We start from the raw sequence: 13,746 nt of genomic DNA, 5'->3' as shown, positions 1-13,746 counted from the left end.
TGCATTGACTTAAAAAAAATAGCGGAAGTATAAAATTACACCTTTTTGTTAAATGTCATTTTCAAGCCTGGCCTTCGTCATGATGGTGAAACCACAGGTCGCCCACTTCTTTCCCGCAAGTGGAGTTCAATACGAGCTGCAGTCATACTATAATGAACAGCCTGTAGTTTGAAAAAACTGCTATTGACGTGTTCCAAAAATGAATTGGGAGAAGCTCTTACGGGGAAAATACTTGGTATTTTGTCATATGATTGCGCCTACAATACCATGTATGTACGTTTAGAACGAGTTACCTCTTATTTATCCACAAAAATGTTCAATTTTGTGAAAACGAGAACCGGTCTGACCGCTTGGGCACAGTTATGCTCTCTGTCCGCATGTATAGACGTAAAACGAATATCTTTATAAACAAAACGAAGGTTCTTCCAAAGATTCTGTCCATCATTTTGTCAGTGAATTTCTGTACTGTACATTTCCATACGTGTAGAAATCGTGATTCGTCTTAGCTCAGCGCTTTGACCTTTGGACAACAGCTGTTTTAAAGGGTTGCCTTCATTTGTATAAACCCATTTTGTGTTAGAATTCATATTCATTGCTTACCCCATAAACTCGAATTACTTGGCAACATTTAGATCGTAGAAACCAGTAGTTTATTGGATGTATAGTAATATGGAGTAATTACTTATTTACTCATATCTTTGTGGCGCAAATTTTCGTAGAAAATATTTCACGTGCAGGCACAAACATGCCATGGTCGGTAGGACGAAATTCCGATACATCTGTCAGTAAATCCCATATGATGAAGGTTGATTAAAAAGATGAAAAGGACGTACCACGGAACCAAAGCCAATATAATTGCCTTCATTGATAAAGTGCAATTTCTTGGCAAAGGCTGTTTTTTTTTTTTTTTTTAGCGTGTCAATAACCTGCCAAAGAGACCAACTCCAACTGATGTCCAGGTTTAAGTGCATGTGATTGCTGCCTGGGGATAACTGCGTCGATATTGAAGAGTATTTAGTTTTATCCTTATTGATAATTGGCTCATTTTGTAAATCATTCAAACATCATACTGCCGAATGGCTTTCCAGGCAGACGCTCCGTTTTCAAGGACAAATGTGTTTGAACGCAGGCCCTGGAAGTAATTTCAACACTAAGACGAGAATATAAAGTTGTTACATGTGAAACTAATCAGAATATTTAGATTTATCAAATAAATTCTATTATGATAACATTTAGCCTTAGAATATTGCAAATATGTTGTTAGAAAAGGAGTGATTCTACAGTGTAATGAGTCCTGCCCAAGTTAGACGAAACACTAAATTCTGTGAAACTAATGAAGATGTCTGGGATAAAAATTTGGAGCGGTTCTTAGCGATATTAGTTAAACATTAACATTTTGTAATTTTGCTTCTTAATGTTGCCAATTTTTATTGCTCCCCTAGCCAGGACCAAATGCGCAGTCAAATGAGGCCTAACCTATACACATGGTTGATATTAATAGGTATTAATGCAACCAGTGTAAATAACGTTCCAGGAATACGGAAAGTGAACGGTCGTAAATCGTATTTTGATGGAATTAACTTGTCCATTTGATTCTTTCTTGATGATTGTAAGTCGGTTTTGACGTACAAGATAGAGAAAAAATGCGCATTGAACATCTACCGAAATCATTTAGGTGTCTAGGTATTCTGAATAATGCTCATCAAAATTATGCTGCTGTTTTCAACCTATTTCAATTATAAATCTGGCAAAATGAACCTTTGCCTTCAATACCTGAGATTAAAAGCTGAAACATGAAGAAAACACGAGTCGTTTTCCTTGGAAAAAAAACAAAGAGGACCATACAATCTGAATTCAATGTGATTTTGTCAACAAAGTCTTGACAGTTTTTATTTTTGCTTACGTTGTTAGGTAATGACTAACTTGGATACGACGTAAACAATAATCTGAGATTACCACGTACATATGTGACACCAGTGTCAGATTTCGAGTCTGGAACTGCCCGTCATGAAACAGATTCGTTGTTTGGCAATCGATGCTAAACGCGACAGAAGTTAACTACAGCAAGATTGATAATTCTCTAAAGGTTATACGAGAAGACACTTAAGTCATTTATTTTATGTGCCAGTATTTCTAGGACAGTTGTCTGTGGAACCTGGAGATACGAAAAGGGAGACCTTTTTGCGAAGTATCGAATTTTGCATTGATTGCAACTCCCTAAACCTAATTTTCCCCCGCTTGAGGCTGACTTTACCAGTAATTCACGATTGCAACTAGCTGCTCCTCAATAATGGAAACTACTGGTCATCTGTCACACGGGTCAGGTCCTTCTTTAGTTTCGAAAGTACTACCCACTTTGTTAGGCTACTTTCAATTGAGGATAAGCAATATTGATTCTAACACACTGAGAAAGCCCTTCATTGTCAAAAACCAAGGAAAAAGATCTCCAACATTTCAGTTTACTATTTTTCTTCATGGTAAAGTCCACAGTTTTACTTTTATTACGCAGTGAAAAAGTCTTGGGTACTGGCCTGTTGTAAATAAACTTAAGTTTTCAAGTACGAACAATTTTTTTCTGCCTAGAATACATAACAAGGAGAGTGATGAGAGCAGAGGCATTTGATGCCTTGCCATGATAAGTGCATGTAAACATCAACATTATGCTTTCAATTGCGATTGTACCAAATCCTTGACGTCAAACAATGGCTTGGATGCTTAAGCCCGTGGTCTTGTCAGAGTAGAGAAGTCATTTCATAAGACGACATTAAATAAATGACGTGCATCTCAACATTAATACCCAGAAAGACGTCATCGTATAAGGTGATATTATATTCGATTTTGTCTCCCCAACATCTTGCATTTGAAAACGTCATAAAATTTGGATACGTGACGGGAAAGGCACGTAAGGATAATGTGATCAAGATAAAACTTCGTCATCTTTAGGGGTTATTTTGTTTGTACCTAAATATGTTTTAATAATCTTACACATGATACGTCCCGCTTATGTTCATGATTATCATTATCACTTTAATCTGGTCATATTGACAGGGACATTATATCGGACAGTATTGTTGCATCTCATTTCGTATTTAAACGAAATGTTGTTCTCCAACATAAATACATGTGTACGTAGATAACAAAATAAAAGTCTAAGCACTGAATGAATTAACATAGCTATGAGAGTAAATTACATTGGGGTTATTGTGATTTGTCTTATAAATATGTGTATAGAAAGGTGTAGTAAATGCCAGGCGTATTTCTTATACACTGTTGGCCATAATGGTCGCCACACACACCTAAAATTAGGGGTCTTAATGGTGCTTTTGGTTTTTAAGCTATATAATTTGTTAGAGAAAATGTCGCCTTACTGGAGAACAGTTGTACCATAAAAAAATAATAATAATAAAAATACGATTCCATCGGAGGCGGTTCTGTTCATCCATGGGGCGCATCTTGTTTCACTGATGTCACTCATTTGGTTCTTCTGGATGAAAACGTCAACGCCGTGGCGTGAGAGGATATCTTACAGAGTCGTTTGATCCCATTTACACGTGCAATGTTCCAAAACAGCTTCTACCTGCAGCATGGCAATGTTACTCCACAGAGTCGCTTCGTGAGGGATTTTATCAACCAAAACAACATTCTGCTCATGGCCCAACCCGCTAGAAAGCCTATATGAAACCCACGGAACATCTTAATCAGGGACGTATTTGGAAGAGCAGCATGTAAGAGAAAGCTACGTTCTGCCAATTTAGGCAAGCTTTGGTCCAATAGTGGAACAGAATCCCCCAGCAAGCGCTGGTGACACTGATGAACAACATTCTCCGTCGTATTGTGCACCCTCATCGTGCACGTGGAGGTCACACCCGCTATTGATATCAATACTTGTACCAAACATATTAAGAAATGTGTGTGGAATTTTGAAATTGATTGTAACCTCTCATTTAGAATTGTCAGAGTTGTATAATCTGTATTCATAAGAGAACATACGAGCTAATTTACATCGGCGATATTGGAAAATCCATGTAATTTTCCAGGAAATGTACAATGCAAACGTGTTTGTTGTTTCTTTGCAGATCTAGTTATGAAAGATTTCGTATCTGCAAAGATACAACTGTGTAAAGGAATAGTGCAGGTTCACTGTTGTTTTATATTTCCCACGTTGGCATATGGCAGAGTACAATTCGAAAGAACGACGCTATGATGTTTAGTTTATGTTGGCTGGAACTTCCTTCAGTTTTTTTTTAACCGAGAAGTTTATACACCTAACTAAAACTAACATTTTCGTATTGATTACAGATTCACCAAAAGCATGTTTCAGAGGAACCTTAGAGGTCTGGTACAGATCAAAATATTGTGAAATAGATAAACATCCTCCCTAGCCGATTGCTGTTTGATAAGTTGCTTAAAACGATGTCATTTGCTTCACTACTTATGAATGTGTGTTGAATCCGTTTGTTGTGAAAGGGATTTTATCGTCGCAAAATCGCATTTAGGGCAAATACAAAATTCAGTACGGCTGTAATATGACAGGCGCCTGACCGCATATTTTATACACCTGACTGAAACTGTTCCGTTTACTTCCTTTTGGCCAAATTAGATAGAAAGATTTGTCTTTTTAAGTACGATGATGTCTGTCATTTAAGCGACACATGCGTCTGTTGAGATTAATCAATAAATGCCTAAACACATTATACTTGAAAGCTGAATCCGATATCCATTATTCTAGATGTGGTACGCTCACACGTTGTGGTTTCATATGTCTTCTGGATGGTATAAATTTACATTCGCAACGCAGCAGAATCTAATGGTACACAGCGTCAGAAAAATATGTACGGCTATTGTTGGTTTCCAAATGCGTTATCAGATAACACTTCTTTTTTCTCCCTTTCTTTCTAGTTGAAAATTATTTGATAGAGAGATAAATTGAGCATCTGGAACATCGAATGTTTTATTCTTATCTTCCTCTTCTTTTGTGATTTAATCTGCCTTGACAGATATTCCAAAAAGGGTCTATTTATTTACGTTTATAATATACAGTTGCGATTTTTTTTAAAAAGGGGTTATTGGTATGCACAGCTACACAGTTCGTGAGAATGACGGATGGTCAACACACCCAAACTAATGTAGTTTTTTTTACACCTTCACGGGTCTTTTTTTTATATAATACACAGGACTGACATTGCCCCTGGTTCTGAATTAACGAAGACTACGCAACAAAATTTTTCATCAGCTGCGATATGTAGAAACTGTTTACAATAATAGCTTCTTAAAACAGATAAATAATATTTTATTGGAGTCACTAAAGTAACAATTCTCAAGACGTTGTTTGAAGAAACCATACTTGTAAACTACGAAGTTCTCTTTTAGTGGTATATGTAGAAATATAGCAGGTTGCCAACGGTTCTGTCAAATCAGAGGTGGAAACGCAACTGGTTCAGCAGTTCGAAACTCTTTTAACCCCCCCCCCCACCACCCCCACCCCCACCACCACCACCACCACCAAAAAATAAAAAAAGAAAGAAATATAGCACTTCGGTTAAATAAACAATGAGAATTATCACATACAACTTTGGTCGGTGGCCAGAAGAAATGAATTAAATTATTTTACTTTTTGGACTCACCAATTTGCATGTCGCAACAAACACCTATGGTTCAATTGCTTATTCTTTGAATTTACCCACAGTCTTCAAATATTGCATTTGGATGAACTGCTCTTTTCCTGATGAAGGATTATTTCTTTCAGAAGACACATAATGAAAATTGGTAGACCATCGTTGCTCAGCTGAGATTTTTCATTAAAGCAAACTATTATTAGGAATCCTAGGTGTGGAATACTTTTCACAAATTGCAAGTTGTGGTGGTTCAGGTGTGGATGGCTGATTCAATAGTCCGTCTATCGCTTACATTCTTAACAAAAACGTAATTAAGCAATGATGACTGGCATTTCAGAGCTCGCTGTGGAGAACTTATCGATAGTAGTCACACGGCTCCACAGCGAAAGCAGAATTACCCTACGCACGCAATATGTATGTTCCGGCTTCAGAATTCTCATTTCTCATAATGAAAATGATTATTCACACCGGATTCACTGCTTTCATTTTCACTTCTCCTTAAATGCAATAATTCTCGCTAAGGTTATGATCTCATTTCATATCTCTGTTTTTTGAGACAAGAATACAGGCTATTTATATGGAAACATTTGCGACAACATAAGTTGCCATGGATTATTTCCCTAAGTTATTGGCAGGAAGCACAGTGTATTTTAGTTGAAGGACAATGAAGTTGTGACCATTAGCCCCATGGTACTCCCACGAAGATGTAAAACATATAAATGTTTTCTCCAGTCCTACGCTTAAAAGGGGGTTACGTAAAATTCGTTTTTAGAAATACGACACCGCAGACGATGACTTCATGTTTACATGTTTACAAGCCACAAATCGTGCAGAAGTACTTCTTTGAGAGTAGGCAGTCATTTCTGTAAATTCAATTACATTTTTGGTTCATTTTGGTTTCACCCCAAGAACCACTAACACTAGAAATCCTGTCATTGTTCTTTCTCAGGAAATAAAAGCCGTGCGTCACGTAAGGTTAAAATTTCATTTCAAAGACAATTCACGCCCAACGTTTGCGTGTTTAAAACAACGTAAAGCACTACCTAGAAACAGTAAAATTCACCTTAGCTTTATGCTTTTGACATTATTAGGTATATCTCATCATCTTTTCTCGTGTAATCTATGCATCGATTTTAAGGAGATATAGGCATAAATCTACGTCAAGACTCGATTGTATCGTGTGCTGGTGCCTCCCACGTATACGTATGTTACACAAGGACTAAAAACCAATATTAGTCATATCAGAACAATTTATTTCCGTATATTAAGACATAAAATATCGGTTGAAAAGTGAAATAAAGACAAGTGATATAATATGGGTAAAAACAACACTTCATAAATGCCAATATTGAAATGTTAAAAGTTATTTACAGCAGATATTCCGTTTTCCCAAAACTGGGGCTCTCACAAAAAGATAAAACTCAACTTAGTAACGTCGTCAATAAGTTACATGAAGTGACAAGGGTAGTTGATTGTCGCTGGTCATTGCACTGCACTTATTCATTTATTTTTAAAAGGGCGCAAGATGACCCTCGACAGTCTAATACATCTCTCGTGTCTAAATAAAAAGTGTCCCTTTCTATGGCTAAAGGTTATGCCAGGGAATGCAATGCTATCCACAACAACACCCAGTTCTACGTACTGTACTTGAAAGGTTGAACGTGCTGGAAAATAATAGGCCCCAGTTTAGAAAAAAATCCTGTATTAACTCACAAGCCCCCAAGGTCTACGTTAGTAAAGACCTTCCCGAGAAAAGACACATCTCCTTTTACGTGGGTGCAAATAAATGAGTGCCAACAAATTTGTGGCGGGGAATAACATGTGATGGACAATTATCTTTCTCTACGTGATTATCAAAGCTAAAAAACGTGCTTCGCCGAGTGCTAGTTAGCCTAAAGGACGTTCTGTCATTGCCTTATCTATGCCGATAAGACTTGACCTCGCAACAGCTGTCTAGTAAACAGTATATTCTGAGAAAGGATGTGCAATATTTGATTAAATCATCATATGCTATAACAGATACAAAATTTTACCCCTACATACTTTCCCATTTAATCCAGGAATGTTTTGCCAAAACAGAAACAGTCACAGGGAATTTAATTGAAATCCCCTATATAAATTCTCTACAATAACTTATTGCCATTGCCAACTAGAACAACCAAGAAATGTTAATTTGGTTAAGTGGACAAACTGAGCATACTCAAATGGCATGTAACCATAGAGATAAGTCACAAGATTTATGTTACTCTTGTTCTTTGTCTCCTACAAAGCAGCAGTTGCCAGAGGTTACGAAGTCTAATTCTCTTTCCATTGTTTTGTGACTCTTCACTTTTGTCATGTTCAAATTGTAATTCTTTATCAGACATAACATGCAGATGTCTCTGAATGGCATCTCCTAAAATTTGTACATCAAAGTCAGCTCCGTATATGTCCCATGTTAATCCATCATCATCGTAAGTAACATCCCGAACCTTAGCCAATTTCTGTTCATTTTGCTTTTCCGTATCACCGGTGTGGAGGCCAGATTCTTGGAATTCACCACCATCAGTCTGCATTCTGCGATGTTCAATTTTCCCAAGGGAGCAACAATTTGCCAATTTATTTTCCAGTAGAAGTTCTATTTGATCTGTATGTCCCATGATGTCTTCAGTACTTGTGGCGTTGGAACATCCGGCTGAACATCCCTGAGAATCGCCTTCGATTTTACATGGAGCAGAATGGGTCGAAAGCTGCTTGAACAGACTTTCACGCCTTTCGTCCAAAGATTGGGTTCGTTTGTACTGAAGGGAGGGTTTTCTGTACACTTGTAAGATGGCTCTTAGGTCTTCGTTCGAACACACCACTCCTGATTCAATGTCTTTTTGTTTGAGGTTTGGGACTGCAGAAAAAGAGTAATGTTGCCTGCAATTGTGACCTCGTATTGAAATTCCCTTCCCTCCTTTGGTAGAGCTAAATTCCCGACTAACTAAATCATATCCTTCCTGATCTTCATCCGTTTTCTGTGCGGAACGTTCATCAAGACACGCGCTTAACATGCGCTGCCGTCTGTCCTCAAAAATGGCGGCAGACGTGGGTCCATCACTCGAATGTAAAATATGTCTTTCGATTCTCTCTTTAACTTTGCTCAGAAGAAAAGAGGGTGCACTTTGCGTCCTGTCTCTTTCTTTTTCAAGCTTTTTTGCAATGGCTTCTCGTAGAGTTATGATCTCAGCAGGCACGGTTCGACTGCGTTCTTCAGAAAATCGCCGGCGTCTTGAGGCACGTTCGGCCTCCCTGTTTTGAAGCAAACAACCGACATCCGAGTCCTCATCAATCTCTGCCAGTTCAGAGTTAGTGTCTGTGTCGGTATCGATAGAAGAGGACAGGCCAGAATCCTGTATCAGAGGCTGTTTATGCACATTTAGACATTTTTCTCTCAAGATGTTTTCCTCCTCTTCTTCCAAACCAACTGCTGGAGAGGTATGGCGCCTTGCATAATGGTACAGAAGGCGTTTTCGACGTGCTGAATCTGAGTACATGGTTGCTGCAGCAAGTATCTTCGTTAAAACAGTTTGTCTACTTAGCAAGTATCTTTCAGCCTGTGTACTTGTTGCTCTTCTAAATGTTTATGAATGACTTGCCCTCACTCCTTATCAAACGTATGGTTTTTACCTGAAAAAGAAATAAGAACATCAATATTTACTGCTGCTTGCTAGATCTAATATAGCTTTCCAAAATAAGCAAAGGTTAAAAGAAAACAGGTGATGATTCTTATTTCACGAGTAATTCAAAGCCAAATGGTTGCCAGGTGCAATGAAGTGATTAACGCTTTTTTCGTATGAAGGATACACTAATGGGGGGAAGTTGTCATAACAAGCGTTTCTAAAATAACCCCCTTTCTTGCAATTCCATTGAGTCTGTCAAATCGCTAGTCCTATCTATTACAGTCTTCGTAAGTAACAGCAAAGTTCCCGAAAGACAGAAAAATAGCAGATAAAATCTGCATTATTCATGTGAATATAGTTTTTAAAGTAACAGCATATGTTATTGATCAAAATTCAGGTTTCTAGATCTGTATTGCGCTAAACCATGCGAACTGTAAAACTTGGTGTCGTTAACAAAACACCATATTGATGCTGAAGTGTTTACTGTCACCTGGTAGCTGAGCCTTCGCTGCTTGTACAGGAGCCACTTTGATCATGCGTCGTTTCATGCGTTAATGAAAACGACAACGAACAGCTACAAATAAAAATCCTGTTTCCAATAATTTTCAAGTCAGCACCTCAGCGTTTTGTTTAAATACTGTTGCTTTGTTCTCTCTGTCTTGGTTAAAACATGCTGTGTGGAGCAGCGCAAATCAAATGAGCGTTGGCCAAACTTGATAAAAACCCAATCAACGGGCACTGTCTCTACGAAAAATAATGGACATCCCACCGCGGCACTTTCTTCATATAGATCTACCTCATATCCTCAAAATGCTAAACTGCCTTAAGATAGAATACAGCGGGTGCTTGAAATTGATGTAACATCACACATCACCTGTTACCTGTCACATGTACATCATTCATATGCCTTTTGTTTTGCCATTGTCTGGACAGAATTGCCTTTTATAATAGTTGCGATCTATTATAACGAAATTATATGTAGGTGTAAGTTACGCATTTTATTTATGAGTTACTTATTGGATTCTATTCTTAATTACGTAGGAGCAGTCTACGAACATGTGGTAAACATACGTTTTTCACCATCGGTTTCCACCCAAGTTTTCATGCAAAGTTCACATAATTAGGAGTGAGTAGTACTAATAGAATATTACCGAATGATGCACAATATAATCGAACATGGTATATGCTCATCAACTACTCGTTGCAATATGCTCGATCATGTTCTCTTACTAGCAATATGTGTACGATGTACAATAGAAAATGTATATTGTTACAAGGAACATGTGTACGATCTACAATAGAAAGGGTAGATTTACGCATATTATTATTAGGGCCGACAACACAAATCGTTTTTAACGGGCCATGCTGGCCACATTTTTAAAAGGCAGCTAGCCTTTGTATACCTGCGTTTTCCATACCAAATTCAATGATCTCATCCCCACAATATTTCCCTACCTGGTTCTGAGGAGAAAAGCTGGTGAGAGGCATCCACACTTCAGGTGTGAAGGAGTTTTGACAGCACTAATATTGCTCGCAGAGCATGATTAACTACAGTGGTTCTTCCTTGTCTCGTATTCTGTGTCGTCTTCAACACATATTATGATGATGCTGCGTTGACGTTGTGCTATACCTAAACTGCACTGCAAGTTGTCCTAACTCAGCTTTTTAAACTCCGCTAAATCAAAATAAAACAATTCATGTTTACCTAGGCCAACCTCCTGTCAGATTCCATGCCCTTCTTTACGTGCTTTGGCTGCACAGACTGCAGACGCATCACGCTTATACACATTGGTTTTTTGCGTCATTGAAACCTATTTCATGCCATGTCGTTCGGGGCATTGCACTGTTAACTGACATCAATTTCCGATTGACGCGAGGAAATAATACCATATCGTTGTTCTTTTGCACATCAAGAACCTTTAGTGAACCTGTACAACTGACAGATGTGGGATAATGCGACCTTGACTCCCACTTACACATCTCTTCGTTAAGAATCTACAAAACTGCTGGTTTTCACGCAAATCGACCCATACTCTTACACATTCAAATCTAGAGAACATTGTAAGTCATATTTATTGCTCCCATTAGCATAACATAAAAGGTACCTAATTGGAAACGCGATATGTTCCCATGAATGTTTGAATTTAAATTATCCACCTGGAACTGCTTTTACGGATTATTAAAGATATTGTTAGGTCTACTCACAAATATACATACATCTCAGACCTGTATCAATTGTTGATATTGACCAAACAAACAATGGGACTTATTTTTGTTCCTTGTGTCTATTGTATTTTTTATTTGTCAAATGTGATTAATGGAAAACCATTTACGGCGTTGGTAACAATGCTAAAAGTAGTGTCCTCCTGTGGAAGTCGTTTTTTGATTGACGAGGTTGGCCAAATTCTCCGAACGCTGGCATTAAATAAGATTAAATGACATGCCTTTTGGCATATAGACGAAGCAGCAAGACATTCAAGTGCAAAAAAAGTAACAAAGGCCGAAGCCGCTTCGCTACTAGAAAATCTACTCACCTCCAATGGATTATCTTGAAATGAGACCAATATTAATTGACTGCTTTCGACTTTATAATCGGTGCTAAATGCATTAAACAAAGATTTTTCTTTCGCTTCATACTATCTGCCTTATGTCGTATTACGCACTGCGATTTTTTACCATTTCTGAAACTACATTTTTGAATGACATTTAATTTCCGTAAGAGAACCGCTTATACAAGCAATCTATACGTCATAAGTCTCTCCAACCATACAAAAGCTAAAAAAAAGTATGCACGAAAGGATGCCTTGGTTATACCTTTGATAAAATACATTACTCTAACAAACTGCTTATAATAGGCCCTAATTTTAAGAGATTTCTGAATAAGCTACATGTATATGTCCCTATTATAATTTTTTTCATTTGCAAGTGCATATCATCACTCCTTCAGACGTGTAAATGAAAACACTAACCGATGGTGATAGATTTTACCCTTCGATATCAACCAAAACCAGCCCTTGAGGCCAAGCTTGGATATAGTTGGTTGCCGGTCTTCTCTTTATTAACGTCATAATACAATGTGCCATTCCTTTCCCTTTTCTTCATACTTCAAGTGCACTTTGTTATCAACGATGAGGTATAGTACATCATATCTCTGTTCATAAATCAACTGATAATGATAATGGTGGTCTTCATTTACGACGGAAACACGTTGTACCACAATGATATCTACCTTCTGGCTTTTTCCCCCTAAAACGTTGTTTTGTTTCAAAACTGCTTGTTGTCATGAATGTCAGTTTATTTAAGGTCATATGAGGCAAATAATCTGTCTCAAAGGTTTAATGTTATGTGATTGATAACCATATACACTGCTTCACTATGTCACATTTACTAAATTAAACCGGATTTGCGAAAAAGCACATTGAATAACATCGGCCGCGGAGGCCAATACTGTCGAAAAAAGGTAATGAGCTGATCATTCACATGATCACCCAGTGAACACGTTTGGATACAATACTGTGACTACGGAGCTTGTATTTTTGCATTGTAGAATTAGAGAATAGAAAAGAAAACGCAAAATCCTTTTCATGGAGTACTTGAAGCACTGATCAGCAAATGCCGGACACCGTTTCCTGGTATTGTTATCATCTCTGCAACTCAACTAATATCTTTTGCTGTCAAATTTATTACACTCAGAATATATAAAAAGTTAGTTTTGCCAAGCCCACAGTGCAGAGTTAACAGAAAAAGCAATGGTCAACAAGAAGTAATCCGTCAACTAAACAAACTCATAGCTCATGATGTCGATTTTCTCTGGTAAAAAGGCAACCTCAGAAAACTTAAAAACAAACCACTGAAACCACCATTTTAGCTTTTTGTCAAATAAATCACCTTCCCACTATCATGGATTTTTTTTGCAATGATATATTTACTTAAAGTATAAATATAGTAGCCTACCTTGCAACATTCGCCTTCGCCTTGCAGGCTGATGACTCCTCGACTGCAATGGCTATATTACAGCCTACTCTTTAAATACCGTCCCTTTATAGCGTCAGAAAACGTGTTATCGATTCATTGGCAAATAATCTCCAGCCTGTACAATTTAAAAAGGTCCTAGATTGCTGATCTGATTTCCCATGCCTGGGACCTTCTTAGAAATTTGGCTCTCTGAAATTAATTCAATCTCTAAATGGTCTCGAGGGTGTATCGTGACGAAGGTTCGTGACCCCTGGCTAATTTTCTCTTGTCTGGGACATGGGTCCACCCTGTCCTAGGAAATGCCTAGATATTATGCAATAATCTACGGTGTGAGAATTCCAATAAATCCTATTAAATTGACGATTCCCGGGAATGCCTAATGAAAACAAATCTCATTAACAAGGAGGTCATTAAATAACGTGTGGCAAATTTATTTGAGCACTCGCTTATATCTCTGATAGAGCATTGAGGAAGTGCAGATTTGTAGCAATTGAGAAATTTCCAAGAGAGAT

The 13,746-nt window shown here is 37.7% G+C and overlaps 1 protein-coding gene across 3 annotated transcripts; it reads right to left on the bottom strand.

The window, feature by feature from the left end:
• Positions 1-6,847: 6,847 nt before the first annotated feature.
• On the bottom strand, positions 6,848-13,430 carry LOC106155568 (uncharacterized). 3 transcript variants are annotated; one of them, XM_087003094.1, is made up of 3 exons: positions 13,214-13,430; positions 10,715-10,934; positions 6,848-9,266 (listed from the first exon to the last, which is right to left on the bottom strand). In XM_087003094.1, the coding sequence occupies exon 3, from the start codon at positions 9,131-9,133 to the stop codon at positions 7,853-7,855; it is 1,281 nt and encodes a 426-aa protein (XP_086859220.1). In that variant the 5' UTR covers positions 9,134-9,266; positions 10,715-10,934; positions 13,214-13,430; the 3' UTR covers positions 6,848-7,852. The 3 variants fall into 3 exon arrangements, with proteins under 3 accessions (XP_086859220.1, XP_013385904.2, XP_013385905.2); XM_013530450.2 differs by lacking the exon at positions 10,715-10,934; XM_013530451.2 differs by lacking the exon at positions 13,214-13,430 and having other exon boundaries at positions 10,715-11,024.
• Between the last annotated feature and the right edge of the window lie 316 nt (positions 13,431-13,746).

This window comes from Lingula anatina, chromosome 2, assembly GCF_051362555.1.
Source record: "Lingula anatina isolate TDL-2025a chromosome 2, LinAna3.0, whole genome shotgun sequence".
In the NCBI taxonomy this organism is placed as follows: Eukaryota; Metazoa; Brachiopoda; class Lingulata; order Lingulida; family Lingulidae; genus Lingula; species Lingula anatina.
This window is presented reverse-complemented; position numbering and strand designations above follow the sequence as displayed.